This window comes from Adiantum capillus-veneris, chromosome 29 (assembly GCF_014529385.1).
Source record: "Adiantum capillus-veneris isolate H3 chromosome 29, ASM1452938v2, whole genome shotgun sequence".
Classification (NCBI taxonomy): Eukaryota; Viridiplantae; Streptophyta; class Polypodiopsida; order Polypodiales; family Pteridaceae; genus Adiantum; species Adiantum capillus-veneris.
In genome coordinates this window covers 45346584-45370643 of record NC_140959.1, presented here as the reverse complement: position 1 = coordinate 45370643, position 24060 = coordinate 45346584, and the positions used below count along the sequence as shown (strand labels likewise).

At 44.8% G+C, this 24060-nt stretch overlaps 1 protein-coding gene across 1 annotated transcript in view; it reads right to left on the bottom strand.

Annotated features, from left to right (window-relative positions):
* Window positions 1-24060, bottom strand: part of ETFQO (electron-transfer flavoprotein:ubiquinone oxidoreductase) — a 138942-nt gene that overhangs the window by 99739 nt on the left and 15143 nt on the right. The window contains exons 2-5 of the mRNA XM_086505357.1: window positions 7382-7458; window positions 6785-6891; window positions 6618-6699; window positions 6415-6526 (exon numbers count right to left, since the gene is read on the bottom strand). Of these exons, the coding sequence (XP_086361483.1) occupies window positions 6415-6526; window positions 6618-6699; window positions 6785-6891; window positions 7382-7458 (378 nt within the window). The remainder of the gene's footprint in view (window positions 1-6414; window positions 6527-6617; window positions 6700-6784; window positions 6892-7381; window positions 7459-24060) is intronic.

Below are 24060 nucleotides of genomic sequence, written 5' to 3'. Positions count from 1 at the left end.
TATATGTTACTTTCCCCCTAGCACATCAGTCTATACCCCACCTAGAGGGCAATCCCCTTTCTCTATACTTGATGATGACATATGGGAGTTCTCTAGAGATGGAGATATCATTCTCTTGGGAGACTATGCCAGAATGGCCAACTCCCAAACGGTATTTTATGATACCTCGGAGGAGATGCTTAGAGAGATGGATATATCGGAGATGGGACTTGACAGACACTCACAGGATAAAGAGCACACAGAGTATGGGAGATATCTCATGGAGATGACAACTACACATGGTCTGGCCATACTTAATGGTCTAGAGATTTTTCCTTCGTCTGGGGGATTCACATGCTTTCCACACAGACATGGGGCCAGTACAGTGGACTATGTCATGACTTCACCGAGCTTCATCTCTCATATTCAAGATCTCAGTGTGGGCCCTAGGCCTGTTGGAGTAGCAGTGGACCATGCTCTCCTGACTTTTTCAGTCTCTTTCCAGTATAGTGTCTCTCAGACACCACGGAGGACTGCACACACACGGTATACTTTTACACCAGAGACGGATGGGTGCAACCGAGCCTGTATATACAGTGGAGGAGATCACCACTTTATTGACGGAGATCTTGCATGGGGCAGCAGGAGAGGCATACCCACACACTCAACCAGATCAGAGAAGACGTTCTGGGAACATGCCTCAAAATAGTTGGTATGATGAGGAGTGCAGAGAGATGAGAGTTCAGATTCAGAGCAAGCTTATACTTGGAGTCATTACATATAGACAGTCTCGGATTGCCCTTCGGCGTTTAGTGCAACGGAAGAAGCGGGCCGTTTTAGCCCAGATGGAACGTGATTTGTATCAGCTCTTTTTGAGCCGAGATTCCGGTGAGGCCTGGCGTCTCTTCCATGAGCACTCACCTCCTCCAGTGATTACCTCTCCCGAGATTTGGGGTCAATATGCAGCATCATTATATACAGTACCTAGGCAACCACCATTACCAGACCCTCTAGAGCCATGTCCAGCCACTAGTAACTTCTTTACCACTGAGATGGTGAAGAACGCCATTGACAGGATGAGGACTAGGAGAGCATATGATCATGATGGTTTGGTGGCAGAGCACTTGATACATGCTAGAGATTTACTGTCAGAGGTTCTTGCGCGGTTGTTTAACCGTGTCATGTGTGAGGGACTACCCGAGTCCTGGAGATTATCTACTATTGTCCCTCTTTTCAAGGCAAGGGACCCCACGCTACCAGGGAACTACCATACTATTATGATAGGGCACACATTGGCACAGTTGTATGCATCCATTCTTGAACAGCAACTGAGTAAATGGGCAGAAAGTGAGGGCATACGAGCAGCAGGGCAGGCTGGATTCAGGAGGGGTTTCTCCACTTTGGACCATATTCTTACACTCAGAGCCATTATTGAAGAGGGTCGGGCACATGGGAGACGGATGTATTGTTGCTTTGTGGACTTCCGCAAGGCATTTGACACAGTGCCGAGCGCCAGATTGATGCACAGGCTACTGAAGTTGGGAGTACCCACAGAGATCATATGGGGGATCATGGCTTTATACGGCTCAGTGACTGGCCAGGTACGCACTCCTGAGGGGATTTCTGATATTGTTCATTCCACTATTGGAGTGAAACAGGGGTGTCCTTTGTCCCCTACACTTTTTGGTATGTATGTAGATGAGGTCTCTGACTACATTGACAGAGAGGGTGACAGAGGCGCTCAGCTGGCAGGGACATGGTTCCCTTTATTATTATATGCTGATGATATTGTGTTAATGTCAGAGTCGCCAGAGGGCATGCAAAGACATTTGGATGCATTGCACAACTTTGCAGAGGATAGTGGATTGTCTGTGAACCTTGGTAAAACCAAGGTTATGGTGTTTAACACCACACCACAGTGGGTCAAGAGATCGACACCTACACTTGTATATGGCCAGGACACTGTGGAGTACATAGATGAATATACATATCTGGGGGTGGTATTCACGGGACCAAGGTTTACCCTGAGGAGAGCAGCAGAGACTAGACTATCCAGAGCCTATGCGGCATTAGAGGGCTAGAGAGGATGTGTTCGCAGGTTCAGTTTCAAGAACCACGAACAAAACTATGGCTCTTTGATACTTTGGTTGCTTCAGCTATGCTTTATGGGGTCCAAGTTTAGGGACCATCTGTCAATCATGACAGTTGGAGGAACATGGAGAGACCCTTGGTATTTATGATATCCCGGATGATTAGAGCCAAGGCCTCGGTACCACATGCGATTATTCGAGCGGAGGTAGCCACCCCTCCTATAGAGATTGAGGCTCTTACCAGATCAGTGTCCTTTATGCACAGTCTATGGGATACACATACAAGCAGATATACTAGACTGGCTCTTGAGTCCTCTAGACAGTTAGCGATGCAGGGAGATGCATCATGTTGGTATGCACAAATGACCTCATGGTTTCAGAGGCATGGTTTCAGCATGGATAGATTGCCTCCCTTTCAGTATTCCCTGGATGCACCCTCCCTGCCAGTCACACGGACGGAGATCACTAGACTCATTCGTCAGGATCTTATACAGTTGGACACCAGGAGGACATGGGTAGAGCCGATACAGGAGTTGGGCACGAAGATGGCTTTCTACAAAGAGCACCTTCTCCAACTTTCAAGGGATGGGTTTGTGACTCGTCCGAACTACATGGACACTCATTTATCTCATGGTCTGCGATGTGCTATTGGTCAGATTCGCACATCCTCACACCAACTCGAGATTGAGACGGGTAGATTCAGAGGGATACCACCAGAGTCTAGGATATGTCAACTATGCGGTAGAGAGCCAGAGACAGAGCTACACTACACATGCCACTGGACTGTGTATTATGAGATACGAGGGCGCTTCCATTGCTTATTCAGGGAGGGTTTTGGACCCCTAGATAGAATCATGAGGTATCAGGACCAGAGATGCCTTGGCTTATATCTACTTGAGCTACACCAACATAGAGACAGTCTGTTGGGGAGACATGGAGTACGACAGTCGCAGAGACAGATCACAGATTTCTTTGGATCGAGGGAGCCAAGAGACCAACCACCAGCACAGGGTTGTACCCGCATTCATACCAAAGGCACCCTCATTGACAGGGTGATTGAGCTCGGGAGATCGAGACGACCACGACCGAGACACAGGAGCACACTGCATCAACGGAGACTCCAGCAGAGGATCAGAGGCATTCTAGCACGACACCCAGATTGTCATTGAGGGCCTATTCTACATTTTCACATTTCATTTCAGTTTTCATTTTTTACTTTCAGTACTTTTTGTACTTGTACCTCAGACATTGTATTAGATTCACCAATTTGTATCTGATGGTCTCATAGGTCATTTTGGCCTTTTGAAGACGTTAATATATCATATCATTTCATTTCATCTCTCTCTCTCTCTCTCTCTCTCTCTCTCTCTCTCTCTCTCTCTCTCTCTCTCTCTCTCTCTCTCTCTCTCTCTCTCTCTCTCTCTCTCTCTCTCTCTCTCTCTCTCTCTCTCTCTCTCTCTCTCTCTCTCTCTCTCTCTCTCTCTCTCTCTCTCTCTCTCTCTCTCTCTATTCCAGACAGTTTGCTTCATCCAGAGGATGAGAGAGCTACCTCCTGACAGACTTACCCGTAGAGCATTTGAGGCAGCTATACAGCTATCAGAGAATGGGCATGAGAGAGCATGGTACTCACAGGTCAGAGCATGGTTTGAGGGACACGGTCTTGACATGGAGAGCCTACCACCATTCCAGTACGACCCCCACTCACCATATGTTCACCTCTCTCGCAGTGAGAGGAACTTGGTATTGAGACAAGATCTGTGGCAGCTATACACTAGGAGAGTCTGGGAGGCACCTAGCTTGGGGACGAGGATGTCAGATTACAGAGACCAGTTTCTCACCATATTGTCTGGGGGGTTCATACAGAGACCACGCTACATGGACGCATATATGCCACATAGCTCACGGGTGGCGATTGGTCAACTGAGAGTGGCTTCACACAGGTTAGAGATTGAGATCGGGAGACATACTGGTGTTCCCAGGGAGGAGCGAATCTGCAGAGCCTGCACAGAGGAGGTGGAGAGTGAGGAGCACTTTGTATGTAGATGCAGAGCATACACTGAGATCAGAGGCAGGTATGAGGCCCTATTTAGAGGACAGCCCACTCTCCGAGAGATCATGGAATCTCGAGATCAGAGACAGCTCGGACGTTTCTTACTAGAGATACAGAGCCATCGGGACACACTACTACAGCCACACACAGCTACACAGACAGAGGGGAGAGTTGCAGCTCACAGACTTCTTTCAGAGGATTTCCGCCCCCCCCTCACCAGACACTCAAAGGGGAGTGACACTCCCACAGGCGGAGGTGAACCGAGCTAGACGACGACCACGAGTCACAGGCTACAAGGGCGCGAGCTCCCACCACCGACAGATCGAGGAGATCCGAGCCCGGGAGCGCCGTGCCATTGAGGAGCGAGTGGCTCAGATGAGGGCCAACCCGACACCTTTCATCCGGGTAGCCTTGGCACCAGACCCACCCATGTACCACATCTTACATCCCCCCATTAGTACAAGATGGAGCTAGATAGCTTGATGCATTCTCATGATTGTACTACCTTGAGCATACAGACATGCATATACCCCTAGAGATAGAGCTCCATCCCTCCTCAGATACTCCACTACCTACATTCAGTTCAGTTTTGTATCATTTTTGTTTCATTTGTCTTTCCGATAGACGGATGACATACACACAATGTACATTTGATTTGTCTCATAGGCCGATTTCGGCCTGACATAGACGTTAAAAATCTTTCTTTCTTTCTTTCTTTCTCTCTGAACCTCAGCCCGTGCTTCTTTATCAGACCCTCCCCTTCTTGGCGCTATCACAGACTCATAGGCCGCTCCCCAGGAGGACGACCCTCCCTTTCCTAGCTGCTTCTTGACGACCCCCATAGCGCTGCTCTCCACTTTTTTTGCCGAGCCTAGCTTCGAGAGCCTTCCAGGTATGGCCCTCCCTTCTGCTCTCTGTCATGCCCTCCCTTCTGCTCTCTGGCGCCCCTTCTCAATGGCACCCTTCACGTGCCCAGCATGGCTGTGCAAGTTGACTACCTCTCTCACGTTTCCAGTAAGAAACATTTACAGCTTTAATAAGAGCATTTCTTTTAAAAAACCCACAAAGACCTTGTTCTCACGAAACCTCCGCAGCTGGCATTTCAATCTTTTCCTCTGACGGTGCATGGACAATCATGGCTTTGATTTGAACCGTCGCCTCAACCATCAAGGGTTAGCCAACGCCATTAAGATGATTCTCCATGCCGCGAGGCGATCCCACTGCTGCAAACTTTTGATACCGAAGTAGGAGGACTCGGTCCACAATAAAGAAGCCCTTGGGATCCTATCTTCAAAAGCTCATATAAAGGTGGGACATAGGCATGCTTCGGCGCCTGCTCATTATCCATGCCTGTTTTGCTGGCTGGAGATTGTCCTGCAGGATGATCAAATTGAGGCTTCAAAATGTGTTGATCCTTGATTAAACCGGCCCTAATGAGCACAACTTTTGAAGCTTCCGCTTAGATACACCTCGAATCCGCTTTAGCACTTGCATAGGCATTACGGAAGTGGTTGATCATAGGGCTGCCCGGCTTTCGGATGCATTGGCTGAGAGAGATCCGGGATTCATCAACGTTACCCATCCCCTGATAAGCCTGTAGCTAAATTTCAAGTGTAATGAGCTCACACTAAGCATATTTCAAAGCCTAAGCATTCACAATCTTATGTGTTGACATAAACTGTTAATGCAACCGATCCCCCTGATAAGTCTTTAGCATTATAACATCCCCGACCCTCATGATAAGTCTTTACCTAGATAACAATTACACAGAGCTAATAAGTAATATGGGAGTTTCATCTGAGCTGCATAAAATACCTCCACACTCTCTTATTGGCTGTAACAGCCTGTGTCAAGAACACAAATCTCCACTCTTAGAAGCCTTCTGCTATAGCATAACTTCACCTATAATCCAGCCTTAACTAATTGGAATCACTGCTTCTGATACTGTGGAGTACCTCCAAATTCTTCTATGGCATAAGAATCACCTAGACTCCGGTCCCTGTTGAAATCACAAACTCACTATGGCATGCCTCTTAATGCCTTAGTGAATCAGCAATCGCTAACCACTCTTAGAAGGTGCATTTTTTTGCAATGAGCAGCCACAAAGTCTAAAGAAAAGATACAATTTGACTGCTAACGCTCTAGAAGTAAGAACTAGAACCATCAAAACATTCAAACAGATACAGAATGGACACATTGGTCAAGCATTTTGTCTCTCAACAGGAAAATAAGGATAGACTTATTCCATCGCACTACATTTAACAACATAAGGTGAGTTATTGTGTGGCCATTCACCTCTGAGCTCAACACCCCGTTCAAAGTTTGGCTTCCTGGTCCCATCTTTCGAGATACCCATATCATTTGTTGCAATGCCAGTGACTTTGCCGCCTCCATCATCAAAAAGTATCTGCCCAGGTAAGAGGTAAAGACACGTCCAACTCAGGCCATTATTAAAACGATGGAGCTGGACACATAAAAAGTCTTTCTTTTCTGATTACCTCACTACCAGCAAAGCCTGGATAAATTTCAACCCCCAGGTCCTCTGCTTCTTTTGCCAGCCAGCGCACGAGCTCGCTTAAGCTGCATGGGTGAAGGTGATCGTTAAGCAAGAGAATATGCAAAAGGCCTACATCCCTGGTAAATTGGTTTCGTGGACCAAAAATACCTGATCACAAAGTTGCCATGATTTTGGAAGGGTGCTGGTAAAGGTACAGCACGTTTTGAAGTTAACCACCAGAACTTGTCTGTAGAAACAGGTACCTTCACTGGAGCCTGTGGCACCGTCTCTTTTCAAATACAAGAATTCCTCAGCTAGAATCTACCACTTGCATGAGTCACAACTCAACCACTTGCATGGGTCAAAAAGATACATGTAAGGTTGTGTGGCAAATAGTTATGTAACGCCACTTACCCACATATTATGTAGCAGAGTCCAAGCTGTACCCATGCACTAGATCAAAAACCTTAAGCACTTGCACAAAAAACATAATCAAGCAGGCCTACGAAGGAACAAAGTCTCTGTTTCGAACAAATAAGCAGAACTTTTTTATAAAGAGAAACAAACAACAGCAAAAACATACACATGAATGAAACAAGAGAAGCAGACAAAATAAACGAGAAAGCACTATGGTGCATGCATTACAATAAAATAAATCAGGAATTGATAAAATAACTAAGGAAATCCAACACGTATGTGTAGACTTCATAGCTTTCTGGTAATCAACCCAAATACTGAAGGCATTCACTGAGCAAATATACTTACCCCTTTCTCTTTCCAATTTGGAATAAGCTCATCCAGTGCACGTGTTTCAAGGACGTTGCCAGAGATAATGTGCGCTCCTGCAAATTAGGTTGAAATAACTGATCAGAATCTCTGCACTTTGTTTCTATACATTCAATCCAATAAAACATTTCCTTCTGCTTCTTCCACTCCTGTGTTTTCTACTTACAGAGGTAAAACTCAATCATTGAATGTAATCGATCCTCAAACTAGGAAAGCTACCTTTGCATAATGGCAATGCATAAGTCAAGTAGTTATGTAATTGCCAGTACTTACAAACCTTTTCCATTAGTTACATACATCAATTACTTTCTATGTTCTGATGATTTTTACCATGCTATAATTTGGAACCAGCTTTGGGACCACCAAAAGGGAAAACATACAACAACTTAAAGCTCAACCATGTATATCTTGTGAAAAGCAACAAGATTCAAAGAAGAAATTTCCTCATGTCATATATTGTCTGCTCTCTCTCATCAAGCGGCACATCATAAATGCCCGCTAGCCTCCTATCTTTTCCTATTCTAGATGGAGGCCATGTCTTTCTATTTGCGCAGATGAACACCTCAGCTTTGCAGGCTGCATATGCCTGTGCCTAAGGAGCCTCAACTCTTAGGTCAAGAGCACGCAGTTGACACACTAGTTTGCACTTTACGAGATTCATGTACTTCAATACTTGCCAATTTGTGAGCAGCTCTTTCAGTTTTTGGTCTGGCCAGTGTATTAGTGTAGGTCTCCTTATCAATTGGCACAAATCTTTTGGTTTCTGGTGGGTGTTGACAATTGCCACTGAATGCTAGCAAAGGGTTTTCCTTGGCTAGTTCCTGGTGAGGCATGCCACTCCTTGGGCTTTTATGCAGGCATACCACGCCCACTAGGGTGACGCCGGAGAGGCCCATACTATGGTCAGACCATAGCATCCTAGCGAGACACCAAAGAGACAGTACCAGATGCCTCAGAAGGACAGCCATGTCCTGCCTCGTAGCCGAGCTGATGGGCTGATCTAGAGACCTGAGGAGAGAGAGTACCAGATCTCCTGCTCTGCTAGAATTTTGGCCCTTTTAGTTTCCAGCTCTTACCTTTAGTATAGGATGTTATTTTCAGTTTTTCCTGATGAGATGGCATCAGAAATGGATATAATTTGGTACTCATCTCATAGGTCCTACTGGCCTCTCGTATGTTATTTTCAGTTTTTCCTGATGAGATGGCATCAGAAATGGATATAATTTGGTACTCATCTCATAGGTCCTACTGGCCTCTCATGGACATTCTTTCTTTCATTCTCTGTGTCTCTCCCTCTTGACGAAAAGCATAGCTTCCATTCTTTTACTTAAGCCCCTTCAGAGGGCCCAAAAATGGAGCCAAACAAACCCAAGAGGAAGTAAAACTGTTACATGAGACGCCCGTTGGCAATTACAAGACCAATGACTGAAACATAAAAACTGAAAATACGCTAGGAGAAAAACCCCCTCTTAGCGACGGTAAAAAGTGCCCAGGAAACTACTAGAGGAGAAAGGAGGCAAAGGGAGAGGGTATCCACCAAAGCCTCTGAAAGATAAAACTGCTGTGAAAAGGAAAACGACCCAAGAAGGTATGGAGCATAACTGAGGTCCAAGACAACATCAAAAAATGCGCTCAACGCATTGCTAGTATGCCCACTTTCACCAACTCTGTTTGGGCTCTACATCCACGAGATATTAGAGTACATTCTTTGTGCAAAAGGCGCACACGTTGTCAGGCGTTTTTTGGGAAGTTTTTCCGTGCCTTCCTTTCATGATTAGACATCAACAATCATCTGTATCACTGCTCAATTGCTGCTCCGTTTAGCTTGGAGTAATTTCCATGAGGAAACGGTCTTCAATATATGTGATTGTCAGAGTTATCGAGTAGCGATGGATTTTGTACATCAAATTAGCAATTGTGCGGTTGATATTGATGCCTCGAAGGATATTCCATGCTCATTTCATGAGTTTCTCCTAGGTCCTTGTTGCGAGAGTCATCACCTACCGTGCTATTAGAAATTACCGGCCAGCTATGCATCTACTTAGCTTCATGTATATTTGCCAATGCTTGATGCCATGAGGGATGTTGTGGATGAGTGGGACGCGTTATCAAGTGGGTGCATTAGTAATGCTTTTAAGGGATAAATTTTTCCAGCTAAACTTGGGGGCTGTGAAGATTGTAATGACCCGAATTGTGAGAATTAAGGAGAGAAGGACGTTTTTGGAAAGAGGAGGTGGTGGCGAGCCGGGGACAAAAGGCCAATTTAAGAGGGGGGTTGATAGTGAATGGAAAGAGGAGGAGATCGAGGCCAAAAGGGGGCACGACTGCTCAGAGGAAAAAAAGGAGAAGGGAGCGCCAGTGAGGAGGAGCTCAGTAGAGGGAAGTTGAAGCCAGGCAGGAGAAGGGCGCCCTCTTGTGCATACTGGGAATAGGGAGTTGAACCAAATTGCCCACTCGTAGCCCCTACACCATACTGTGCATCTGCCAGAGCTGCATAAGAAGGCTGGCTCCCATAGGAAGGCAAGTTTAACGGATACCCAGGTACACCAGCAGAACCTTGCACCGAAGCCCTTGCATAGCCTGGTAGATTTGGAATTACTGCATAGCCAGGTTGAAACTCGGAAACTATTTGTGTTGCTGATGGCTTCTCCTTCAAACCTTCTAGGGCGAGCTTTATAACCACATTGTGTCCCTCAATGGTTTGGTTGGGGTCTGTTGCAAGAGCCTGTTGGCCACTAGCAAAGTATGTTGCGTGTTCTTTGTGAAATCCTCAAGGAGTGTATACAGTGCCAATATGTGTGCATCTATGAGTCACGATCTAAGCAGGGGGTGTGTTTCCCGACATGTCCAAGCACATTTTTGGGTATGCACATATATATGCATGGGAAGGTGATTGCCAACATGATGGTGTCTCGTTTCACTCGTTGGTGCATGTTTTTTTATGTTAGGTATGTATATGGGCCATGTTTTGGTTAAATTGGAGTGGAGTCACATTAATTCCTGTATAAATGAATAAAAGATCAGAAATACAAAAGGAGGATCAGATTTAGGTCGTTGGAAGCCCTGTGTCTTCCATTTTCTCGCACAGATTGCCCTTGGATGCCGTTGTCTACACGTAGCCTTGTAGGGACAGCTCTTTGCTTCTGCTGATTTTGCATATGGTGGTGAGTTGATTCAGCTCTTGAGGCGTTCTGAGCTATTGTTGGCTGTCTTTTGAAGTTTCTTTCAAGCCTTGGGGTGTCTAGACTTGAGCTACGGTTCATGAGATGCGACAGTTTTTTGGCAGTGCTCACTATGCGGCAGCTTACTAGGGGTTTCTACTATACGGGATGGGTTTGATGGTATTTGGAGTGCTCTATTGTTGAGGGAGACATCTTGCATCCTCTGGTCTGCATATGTTATAAAACCGTGTGAAGGGTTTTTAGTCAATGCTTTGAGGATGTTGTTGGAGTGTAAGCGCTATTGGGTGACATCGCTATAGAGGTGTCCCACTTTTTTGTCGCCCAACATGGTTTTGGTGCCCGCCACTAAGGAGCGTGTTGTTGAGTACCTTCAGTAACAAGAGCAGGTGTTTTGGTTCTGAGCATCCGACACAGGAATCACAAACTTCTGCAAACATGGCAAGAATGGATGTATGCTTTTGTGGAGGGAAAACTGAAAATGTACAAGCTTGGGTGACTTTTTCAGAAGATGAGATGTATGGCTTGGGTATTTTTGATGATGAGGAGATGGCTGATTTTATGTATCAGAAATTGCGGAAAGGTGCCTGGCAGTTCTATGTTGAACTTCCTGAGCATGTCCAATATAGTTGGAGGTTGATGAAGCATGCATTGTTGAAGCGTTATGTAGGTTCGCAGTTACCGGGAAAAAATAGTGTATATTTTTGTGGAACAGACAAGGAGTGTATAGAGCCGTGGATAATGCAGGTTGAGCAGGACATGTCCGAGTTAGAAATTCAAGATGGTATGGCAAAAGCAGTTTATGCAGCTCAAGGGTTGTCCCATGATGCATTCGTCTTTGTGCATATGCTCCCTGAGGATTGGCGTTACAATTGGTTGGCTATGAGGGTCTCTTTGCTGATGTGCTACCTAAGATGGCCAACGCCACAAAGTTCAGAAGAAGCTATGACAAAGTTCAGAAGAAACATGGCTTCTGGCATGTTTTGAATCATTGCTAAACGAGTTCTGGGAAATGGTGCAAAGCCTATTTGAGTATGATGGTGGTGTTTATATTGTATATGATATGGAGACACCTCCAGCTTATATGCATGAAGATTTATATGCGTCAGATGCATTTGGTGAGATAAATAATGCAGATGAAGTTTCAGAGAGCGGTTATGCTAGCGATTTTTATGACAATAGCGATTTTCTATCAAATGCTGAGGATGGTATTTTGGATGGACCTTCCTTTCATGAAGCCTCTTTCATACGAAAACTCCACTGTAACAGGGAACGGGGGGAACACAGCCCAAACGTTTCGAAACGGCGTTCCGGACGAGTCCCGTTCCCGAAACGGAGATGGGAACGGAACGCAGTTCCGAAACGGGGTGTAACCGGAACGGTGTTCCGGAATGGGCGGAACATGAGGCAGAACGGCAAAACGCGGGGCGGAATGGGCAAAAGTAGGCATTTGGGGGAAAAAAAGTGGGCTTTTGGGGGCATATTTAGGGCTATTCGGGGAACATATTTGGTGCAGTTTGAGGGCAAGTTAAGGGGCAAATTTGGGGGCAGTTTCGGGGTTGTTTAGGAGTTTATTTGGGACTAAGCTGAATGGAGGTAATTCAATCCTTACTTTAGGTGGACCGTTCTAGCCCTGTTCCTGTTCCGGCCCCCTCTCCTCCTCCCCGTTCTCGTCCCGTTCCAGACCCTCCCGTTCCCATTCCCCGTTCCGGGTAACTATGGAAAACTCTCTGCTAATGAATCTGTGGTACTCCACAGGCAAGATTTTAACCACTCTCGAAAAAGCTTGACATCAGATTCATCTGCCAATGGTTTGTTTGATTGTGCTAGAAACGCAATCAAGGATTGTGATGAAGGTGTATGCATTGAAGACTTTTGGGCGAGTGATAAGTCACATGGTATCAACAGCTTCACGCTCTTCATGGTCAGGGGTGCTTCATCATCCGCATCCAGCACTTCTCCCAAGGGATCACAACAGCCAGCATTTTTGGAGAATCATCATCGAGTTCACTATGAAGGCCTAGCACTAGCACTTCTGCAGATTTTCATCGCAAGAACTACAATTTTCAGCCTAGCGTGTTTTTCTGCAGATCAACGTTTTTCAATCAGGCAAGCGTTTTTGGCTTTGAAGACATCGATCTGCTGCTCCCTCTCTTCGCGCCCCCTTGCAGAGAAACGCACCCCAAGGCATCAAATCAGCCCTGCGTTTTTCAGCCCTTGCTGCGTTTTTTGAGGTTGCTGAGTTTTCAGCAAACGCTAAGCCTCTTGCACACACGGGAGCGGCCAAAACCTCCACAGAAGATTCTTCTACCGCCTGGCACCAGCAGATACACTCTTTCGTCAGGTATCTAAACGACATCGGCACTTTCCTGGCATTCATTACTTGCTGTTTTTTCTCTGTTTTCAGCCCCTCCACAGCGGAGACGTGCAAGAACCCCCTTATCTGAGCCTCTGCGACGCTCCCGTACCGATTGGTGGCGTACAAGCACGCTGAAATCTCTGTTACAGCAGCGTTTTCAGCACCCTTTGCATCGTTTTTTGGGCGGACAAAAGGCTGACTTTTTGCCTATTGTGTGGTGGATCACTCCATTGCTCGTCAAGACACCATCCCGTGGTTGTCTGAGCGGTTATCTTGGACTGCTAAAACTTTGGAGACTGTACGGCGACATGAGATCCTATTACTTGATCCTCGGGAGATCCATTCATTCGAGGCATCATTCAGCGGTTGCGCACTCCAGAGGGGTTGGTGACTTGTGATTTGCTATACACCTATGCACTCATGAGAGGAGTTCGCACGAGATATGGCCATGCTCATGGCATATGGGATTCCGAAATACCCAAAGAAGACACCGCCATCTTGGTTGGACAGACACTTACCACTTGACCTCGACATGTCACATCACTTGCTTCCACAGAAGCATCTACATGGACTTAGGGAGAGGAGCTTGGATCTCTTCTTGGAAAAGTTCATTGCTTGGATCTACAGACTAGAGTGGGACTTCAGTGCTTTAGACTCTCTTGGAGAGTTTACCCGCGAGATGCGGGAGATCAGGCATCCCACAGGATTGGACGCAGGCGATACAAGCAAGACGGCGCAGACAGATTGGTCAGGCCTGTCCTATTCTCAGAGATTATTCACAGCGCAGACTGCTCAGTCTCGCTTCCCTACTTCTACAGGATGATTACGGTGCAGAGAGCTTGGTCTGACCACACCTCTTCTCAGAGGCCCTTCACAGCGTAGCTACTGAGTCTGACTTTCCCCTCATCTTGGATTACCCTACCTACTCACACCACATCATCCGATGGTGGTCCATGCGGTCTATCGGTGACTGCTGCAGCTTATGGTAGCTTCTACAGTGCAGACTGCTTAGTCTAGCTTTCCTTGCTCGGAGGTGTGTTGCTATTCAATTCTCCCTTGGGTGTCCAAGCCCGTTACAGGTAATTTGTGACATAGTAGATTCTCCTTGGTTATTCGAGTTGTACCTTGAGGCTTTTGGTTAGTCCTCCTCCATCAACTTTGCACCAAGAGCCAGATAATTCGTGAACTTGACCAAATATCGATGGACCAGTTTACCCTTCGCTTTCCTTTTCTTGTGCGCTAGGACCTTGTGTTTGCTGCTCGAGCTCCTTGTCCTCTAGCACGTCACTCTCAGTCTTCAAAACTCTGACTGTCAATTGTTTCCTGTGCTTCTTTGTTTGGACACTTCACTAGAATGTGCCCTACCTCTTCACGACCATATCATTTGCCCCCTGCACGCTCCTTAAGGATTTTTTCTTGTGCTTCTTCAATTCTTGTCCTTCTTCTGGCATTGACTCGTCCGTCACATAAGTCAAGGAGCCTGAGTGCATGGAGAAACCTTCCATAGCATGTTAGATAAGTTGTTAAATGCTCTTGGTATCATCGGATCTCTTTGGTTAATCTGCAACAATACCATTCCATACGCTCCTAAAATGTGATCTTCCAAAAAGAAGCGATCGGTACAAAAAATCCCAAAAATGTTAGACTTTGGGTAGCCAAAGTGTCCGCATCTTCAGATGGTTCCATGTCATGATCACGTCCTACTCATACTAATGTGTCAACCATACTGAAGAAATAAGTTTCTTGAATTTCACCCACTTAATCGATGCCTTACTAAAAAGAATAAGAGTCGACCACCATGTTTAAGCATTCCCCTTCAAAAAAGATGCCTCCTTTGTACTTTAGAGACTTCTAAAAGTTGCCTCCAAAGAAAGCGGTGACAAACTGCTGCATGAGAGAAAGAGCTCAATGGGCATCCTTGTAACCCGAAAAAGTATCAAACTATACCGCTTGTCCCCCATCCATGAACTCCTTTGTCTTCTTCTTCTTCTTTTCGAGGTTGTCATACTAAGTGGCTCATAACAAGTGATTCTTTTTCTTACCGTAAACTGTACCATAATTGTGGGCATCACTATCTAAATTGTCGCAGGTGAAAGGAGTTTCGTCCTCTAATTTGCTAGATTGCTTTTTGGGCTTTCTATTTGGTTTGCTTTCTTCACTTCTTCCGTCTCTTCTCATCCCCACTAGAACTAGAGGAAGAAAAGATGTCGGAAGTGTCAAAAGACGACGAGGAACTGGGATCGTTCTCAAAGAGAACTTTGCCTTGGTCTTCATTGCTGACTTGGTTGGAGTGTGGACTGCCTTTTGCCATCAGTTATAAACCTCAGCACAATTGGATGACTCTTCAAATACTTCACATAATTCAGGTCCTTAAACTAGTTGACGAGCACCTTGCGCAAGTGTGAACGTGAAGCTGTTGCTTGTACTTAGATCTATTGAGGTCCCCTGCAAAAGGCTTGCCATGGTCCTCTCCTGATGCTTCAAAAGAAGACTTTCCCTCGTTGGAATCTTCGTTGGTTCTCTTCATTTCCCCATATTTATATTTGAGTGCTCTTCATCCTCCCGCAAAACTATAGTAGGTCAAACGTTGTCCTCTATGTCAAATTCATTGCTGGAATCCATGTGTGTCACGAGCACATCTAACCCTATGTGCATGTGGACAAGTTGTAACTCCTATTTCTAGGGTTTAGGACAGCCTAGGAAGTGTTTTGGCAACCTTGTGAGCCTGCACACAGGAAGTGCATGGCGAGACACTTCAGAGTAGTTGCATACCCTCTGGTTGCACATGAGCACCACCATTGTCTGCTAGGTGTAGGCATGGGGAGTGTTCCCATATAGCACCATTAGTACCAAACCTAGGTAATAAATGCTACCTCTTATTAATAGTTCATTAACTTATTAATAAGTGGCATATTAGCATCATTTTATAAAGTCATGCGGGCTCAATCTGAACTCAACCAGACTTCTGCACCTATGTAGGTGACCCAGGAATCATCTAGTACACACAGTACCAGTACCAGAATCTTCAACGTTTTTCAGCCATCATCCCATCGCCAACTTTAGCAGTAGAATCAACCCAACATTTTCAGTTTTCAGCCCAAGCATCAGATCATCAACATCATTTTCAGTTTTCAGCCTAAGTACCAAATTAGTCCCAGCGTTTTTCAATTTTCAGCCCTAAACCCCGCAAATTCAAGCATCTACCGCAAGATCCCATCAGCATCTCAACATCTAGGACCATTGTATCAGCAGTTATGCGATTTAAAGCAAATACCTCTCTAGCGATAGAGAGGGGGACCCTTGAAGGGGGGTTTGGCACCCCACCTGGTGTTAGACTTCTCTTTCGTCAGATAGATCTTTAAGGTCTCTTGGGATAGTTTCCCACAACGTAATAAAAGGTCTCGAGCTTCGGATGAAAAACCCCTTGGGGAGTTCAAGGGAAAAACCCAAGCCCGGATGATGATGTGAAAGTGCAGTGTGTATCTACTACTGCACCTTCTGGTAAGATACCCATCATAGCATGGACAATTGACATTCCTTCTCTATCTTATTTTTGAACCTTTGGATGTATTGCTACTATTCATGTTTCCAAAGAAACACGAATAAAGCTTGATGCTCTAGGTCTTAAAGTTATTTTTGTTGGATATTTAGATACTTCCAAAGGATACAAATTCTATGATCCTTCCTCCAAGAAAGTAATTGTAAATCGTGTTGCTACGTTGAATGAGCAGCTTATGGGAGGATTATGGTCCATGGATGATGCTGATAATACTAAATCACTGCTTCAGACTTTTCATTTCTTTTAGATGATGAAACTGAAGGAGTACGAGCGGAAGTGTGACGCGAGAGAGAGTGCGAGAAGAAGAGCACGACGATATGGTGAACTCGCTCTACTGTAATGTGTAGAGCATAGTGAGTTCTTATTAGGTTTTTACAAAAGAATATATGTACATACCTAGCGGCCCGCCCACTTACCTGGGCGACCACATTGGGCTTTATACCCCAACAACCTCCCACTTGAAGTCCAATGTGGTACTTTAAGTGTGAGAGAAGCTACTATACAAGCTAATATACAAGAGATGTAGAGAAGTGATGTACTACCCTACACCTAACTGCTTGCAAAAATGCGCAAAGCTCTCTGAGGGAAGTCCTTTTGTAAGTAGATCAGCAGGATTTTCTGTGGTGTGAACTTTGACAAGCTGAAGTTGCTTATCCTCGAGCATTTCCCTGATGAAATGATACTTCACATCCACATGCTTTGTCTTTGAGTGATAAACTGGATTGCGAGCCAATTGTATAGCACTTTGACTATCATAATATAACACAGGCATCTCTTCTTTGATTCCCAAATCTGCTACTAGTCGATTCTTATTCGTATGGTGTCTCTAAAAAGTTGCATGCTCTTGATTTAGTACACTCAGATGTTTGCACTATGCCTCTGAGTTCACATGAAGGTGCACGTTATTTTGTATCTTTAATTGAGATTTCAATAGAAAGACTTGGGTGTATGTACTTAAAATCAAGAGTGATGTTTTTGATGCCTTTAAAAGATTTCATGCTTTTGTGACCGCACGGAAGGGTCTTAAGTTAAAGGCCATAAGAACGGATAATGGGGGAGAGTATATATCACATGAGTTTAATAATTTTTGTGAGATGCATGGTATTAAAAGGGAATTAACAACCCCTTATAATCCATCATCTATTTGCATGCCTCTGATGCTACAACATATTCAGCCCCTCTGTAGTAGACTGAGTAACACAATCTTGTAATCTAGAACGCCATGATACTGCTCCACCAGCCAATGTAAAGACATACCCTAACGTAGACCTTCGGTTGTCTAAGTCACCTGCATAATCTGAGTCTGTAAAACCCTTTACACTTAGCTCCTGACTCCCATAGCATATACGCATACTCTTTGTAGCTTTCAGGTATCTCAATATTCCTTTCACTGCCTCCCAATGTTTTTTGCCTGGGTTTGACATGTATTGACTTACTACTCCCACTGCAAATGCAATGTCTGGGCGAGTAGCAATCATTGCATACATTAAACTACCCACTGCAGACGCATATGGAATCTTATCCATTTCAGCTTGTTCTTCCTCAGACACAGGATAATCTTGTTTGCTAAGTTTCACATATGGTAGCAATGGAACACTCAATGCCTTTCCCTTCTCCATATTGAAACGTTGCAAAACCTTGTCAATATACTCTGTTTGAGATAACCAAATCAACTTCTTTGATCTGTCTCTCTCAATGCGCATACCAAGTATATGACTTGCCTCACCCATGTCTTTCATGTCAAACGATTTTGCCATCTTTGACTTCAAAGCTGAAATTTCTTCCAAGTGCTTGCCAGCAATCAACATGTCATCCACATACAAAATAAGGATCAGCCAACTGCCATCCTTAGCCTTCTTTGTATATAGACAGTGATCGAACTCACTACGTTTGTAGCCTTGAGAAAGCATAAACTTGTGGAACTTATGGTACCATGCCCTCGGCGATTGTTTTAAGCCATAAAAACTCTTTAACAACTGGCATACCAAATCTTCCTTGCCTTTCTCAACAAACCCTTCTGGCTGCTGCATGTAAATTTCCACATCTAAATCACCATGCAAGAACGCTGTCTTGACATCCATTTGATGCAACACCAAATCTAATATGGCAACCAATGCAAGAGAGCATCTCAATGTAGTCATCTTGACCACCGGAGAGAAGACTTCATCAAAGTCAATGCCTTGTTCTTGCTTAAAGCCCTTGGCAACAAGCCTTGCTTTGTACTTTGGCTGACTATGATGAGCGGTGATCTTATACCTGTAAACCCATTTACAAGGTAGAGCCTTTTTGCCCTGTCGTAATTTAACTAGCTTCCATGTCTGGTTTTTATGCAGAGCTATCATCTCTGACTGCATGGCCAATTGCCAATTCCCGGAGTCCTTCATTTGCACTGCTTCCTTGTAACATGAAGGCTCATTGCAATCAGTCAACATGACATAGTTCATAGATGGAACAAACCTATCAGGAGGTCGCGTGATACGTCCAGATCTACGCACGATAGGTGACTCAGGCTCAGCCACAACCTTTGGTTCCAATCTATCCTGTCCTTGCTCTTCTTGAGCCCTAACATTTTGTCTTGCACGTGCAGGTCCATCTTCTTGGAAGACAACTCTTCTAATCTCCTCAACCCTCTCTGGTTTAGAATGATATTTGGCTTCATTAAAGTGGACATCATTGCTGCGGATAACCTTTCTGGATTCGCGATCCCAAAGTCTGTACCCCATCTCACCAGAATTACCATAGCCTAGAAAGATGCACTTTCTACTCTTTGGCTCAAGTTTGTTCCTAAATTCCTTTACAACGTGAGTATATGCCTCACAGCCAAAGACTCTGAGATGCTTGTATGAGGGCACCTTGCCTGACCATACCATCTCTGCCACTAAATCCTTCTGCAAAACCTTGCTAGGAGATCTATTTATAAGATGAATAGTTGTTGATACAGCTTCAGCCCAAAACCCATTTGGCAGTTGTGCATTAGACAACATACTTCTGACCTTCTCTTGTATGGTCCTATACATCCTCTCAGCAACACCATTTTGAGGAGGATTGTAAGGAGCAGTAAGTTCACGTTTTATACCTTTTGACTCACAAAAGTCCTGAAAGGCCTTTGAAACATACTCTCCACCATTGTGAGTACGTAAGCATTTAAGCTTCTTGCCACTTTGATTCTCCACAAGTGTCACAAACGTTTTGAAAACACTAAACGCTTCATCCTTGTGCTTGAGAAAGTAAACCCATACTTTCCTCGAGTAATCATCTATAAATGTCATAAAGTAAGAAGCTCCCCCTAGAGATAGGTTAGGCATAGGTCCACACAAATCACTATGAACAAGTGCCAACTGTGTATCTCTTCTACTGCTTCTATGCTTATGTGGCTGCTGTGTTTGCTTACCATACAGACAATGTTCACAGAATTAAAAATCATTAAATGACAAGCCAGGCAAATAACCCAGAGTTACCGGGGAACGCTCCCTAGCCCCCGTTCCGGCGTTCTGGGGGGTAGTTCCCTTCCCGAACGTTCCGAGACGTCCCGGAACGTTTGACGTTCCGGGTGGCCAGTGCAAACCGGAACGGCCGTTCCGGAACGCCCCTGGAACGGCCAACGGCTACAAACAAATTTGGCAAAAATTGAAAAAATTGAAGTAAGTGTTTGGGCTTTGTTTTGAAGTGTGCAAGGCCTCAAGGACTCATAAAATGCACCCCCCTCCCCCTTTCTCTCCACAAGCTAATCCTCAAGGCTCAAGCTCTCTCCCTCTCACACTCTCAAGATCTTCCCTCTCAAGACTCACTCTCTCAAGGCTCAAGGCTTCACGCCTTCAAGCTCTCTTCATCTCCCTCCAACTCTCTCAAATCTCTCCCTCCCCTCTCTCTCTCTCTCTCTCTCTCTCTCTCTCTCTCACATCATCATCTAGTCATAGCAAGGTTGAATGGTCTTCAAAACGAGTTTTTTGTGAGTATTAGAGTCAAAGCACTCTAATACTCCTTGTATTTAAACACAAGCAGCTAAAAATGCACTATTTGGGTGTTTTTTATACCTCCCGTTCCGCGCCGTTCCCGTTCCAGACCCCTAGCCGTTCCCCCGTTTCGCAGGGATCCCATCGCCGTTCCCGTTCCGCGTTCCGGGAACGAGACAAGATTTCCATTCCCTTCTTGGACATATGTCCTAACCGGCTATGCCACAAAGAAACGTTCGGCTGCTCGGTTACATTGATTACATTTTTAGAGACATTTGATACATAAATCGTGTAAAGTCCTCAAGACTTTACTCCATGTGCTACTGTCATAGAACCTTTGGATATCTTCCACATGTTCTGTCCAAAAGTGGTGACGTAGCCAGCATCATCAAGTAAACCTGTGCTGATCAAGCTCTTTGTAATTGCGGGAACATGTCTCACATTCTTCAACGTGAAAGAAGAGCCATTCTGAAACTTCAATTGAACATCTCCAACACCTAAGATCTCACATGTCTCCCCATTGCCTAGCCGAACATGATCTTTAGTGGTCACATAAGAGGTAAACCACTCCTTGTTTGGAGACACATGAAGTGATGCCCCTGAGTCTATAATCCAGTCACTCAGTGCATTTCCATCAGATGCTGTAAGAAGAGCTGAGTCCATTGTATTCTTCAAGAAGTAGATATCTCCTGACACTAGACTGTCATCCTCTGCAACAGTGTTTGTCACATTTATTTCTTGAATCTTCACTGAGGACTTGTTCTTCTCACCATGGTCTTTAGCTTTCTCTTTGCCTTTTTCTGCTTTCCATTCTCTGTAGTCTCTTTTCATGTGACCCTTCTTGCCACAATGGTAGCATTCTATGTTACTTTTGCCTTTAGCATTGCGGGACTTGCTACGAGACTGATCCCTCTTTCCACCTTTGTACTTTTCTTTGGTCCTTCCCCTGACAACTAAGGCTGTTCCTTTGCCTTTGTCCATTGTCTTTCTATTGGTTTCTTCAGTAAGCAGACTTTCTTCTACACCTGCTATGTTCAAACCATCTGGAGGTGCAGAATTACTCAAAGCTGTGCGAAAAGTGTCCCAACTTTCCGGCAATGTGATCAACAGGAACATAGCTCTAACAGGTTTATCAAACTTGACACCTTGGGCTGACAACTGACTGTAGATGGTGTTGAATTCATTCAGATGATTGGACATAGGTGTCCCTTCTTTAATCTTCAAGTCAACAAGCTTCTTAAGCCAGTATACCTGTGAAGCTGCACTCTGCTTCTCATAAAGATCACTCAGCTTTGTCCATGCTTCATAAGCCGACATCTCGTCTGCTACATTGAAGTAAACGCTTTCTGCCAAAGTCAACATAATGGTAGAAAGTACCAATTCATCCATTTCGCTCCATTCATCTTCGTCCATATCTTGTGGTTTTATCCCCTTGAGCTTTATAGGTTTTATCTGCTTCTTTTGTACCAACACGTGCCAAATCTGCTTCTTCCACAATGGGAAATTGGTTCCATCCAGCTTCTTGATATTGTAAAGAGCAGTGTCCTGTGATCCAGCCATAGCTACGCTTCACAGTAGTTTACTTTCCTGGGAAAAATTCGGTAGAGTTTCCCCTGTAAACTGCCCTCTGAACCAATATCAACCTGTCAAATGAACCAAGAAAGCTTCAGATTTTGCATAAATTTCGGCAGAGTCTTCTTTGTAAAATGGCTCTGGTCTACTCAAAAAACAGACCAAAAACAGCTCAAAAAACCACTATCTCTCTAACACTGTAAGCTGTGGGTAAACCTGTCCTGCACCTGTACTGTCTGTCACTGTCCTGTCACTGTCCTGTAAGCATAGACTGCGACAATGCCTCAACGGCAGTAAAGCAAAGATGCAATCCCAACTATCTAACTCACAGTCAATACATCCTAGCTGCCTATCTAGGGGTGCTCGAGGGATCGCTCCAAGGCCTGTATCACCAAAAGGATCTCAACATTCGAGAATCCCCCAGCTCAATAAAACCTCACTCGACCCTCAACAAAGGCTGTAGTAAATCTGACAGTACATAGACTTCCCATACATCCACAAATTTCCCATTGTATGCTGTAACCACTGCGGCGGTTGTTTGCTGCGTGACTCACAGCCAGCAAACCCTCAACAGACATACATCATCTCTGACAACACATCCCATGTGGAAGTACCTGCAATGTCAGGATGAAATCTGGAATATCAAGCAGCAAACACAAGCTACCTGATGAACTAGTGGATGTCGCCTACAGTCTGTGTGTAGATGCGTCCGTGTCGTATGTGACGCCTCCAAGAACTGTGAGCCGTCCTTCGATGTGTAGACAGCCACAAATTAGCACTCTGGAAGTGCCGATATCCTTAGTACCTGCAGTCGTAGGCCGAAACCCCAAATTTGCAGAGTCGAATCTGCTACCACGTAGTCGAAAATGGCCTGCACAGAACTTTGTCGAAGCCGAACGGTGGCCGAGATGACCTCAGAATCTCACTCCAATCTGAGCAGGTGACTCTGGCTACCTGCAAATGCTGCCCCGAGCCTCGATCTGAGCTCTGATACCAGTTGAAGGAGTACGAGCGGAAGTGTGACGCGAGAGAGAGTGTGAGAAGAAGAGCACGACGATATGGTGAACTCGCTCTACTGTAATGTGTAGAGCATAGTGAGTTCTTATTAGGTTTTTACAAAAGAATATGTGTGCATACCTGGCGGCCCGCCCACTTACCTGGGCGACCACATTGGGCTTTATACCCCAACAGAAATTGTTCCTATAGAGCAACTTCCTTCTTCATAGCCATCAATTCTGAATGTTACCAATGATGATATTGACATTTTTGTTGATCTCTCTAGTGATTTTAAACATGGTTCATGTCATGTTTATGATGACGATATTGCTGATAAATTTTTCTCTACTTCTGAAGATCTCGTTACTTACACTGAAGCTATCTCCTCTCCACAAAGGGATCAATGCCAAGAGGCTATGAAATCAGTGTGCGATTCTCTTATCTCTAAAGGTACATGGATACTAACTAAACTACCCCGGAGTCATATTCGTACATCTATTAAGTTCAAGTGGGTGTATAAGACAAAATTAAAAGGAGACGGATCCTTTGACAATTTCAAAGCAAGTTTAGTTGCAAAAGGTTATTCCAAAGTTGTTGGTGCTGATAATCAAGATAACTTTTCACTAGTTGTTCACATTACGAGTGTTCAATTTTTATTGGCATTTACTGTGCAATTTGATTTAGAAGCTCATCAAATGGATGTGCGAACTGCTTTTTTGAATGGTGATTTGAATGAGGAAATTTATATGGAACAGCCAAAATAATTTGTTATTCCAGGTAAGGAAGACCTTGTTGCTGAGCTTCATAAGGCATTATAGGAACACACCATGTACGCTCCCAAAGACTGATTCATATTGAGGACAAGATACATAAATATAGGTGAGACCAAGTTGAGTAGAGTGAGCCATATATCACCCAAGTGTGGTAGATTGGTTATGCCATTTCCCTCTTGAATAACAAGTCGTGAGTTCAAATCTCGTCGAGTATATCTTTGAGGTCTCTTGGGCATTTCCCACGACGTTAAAAATTATCTTCTCTTC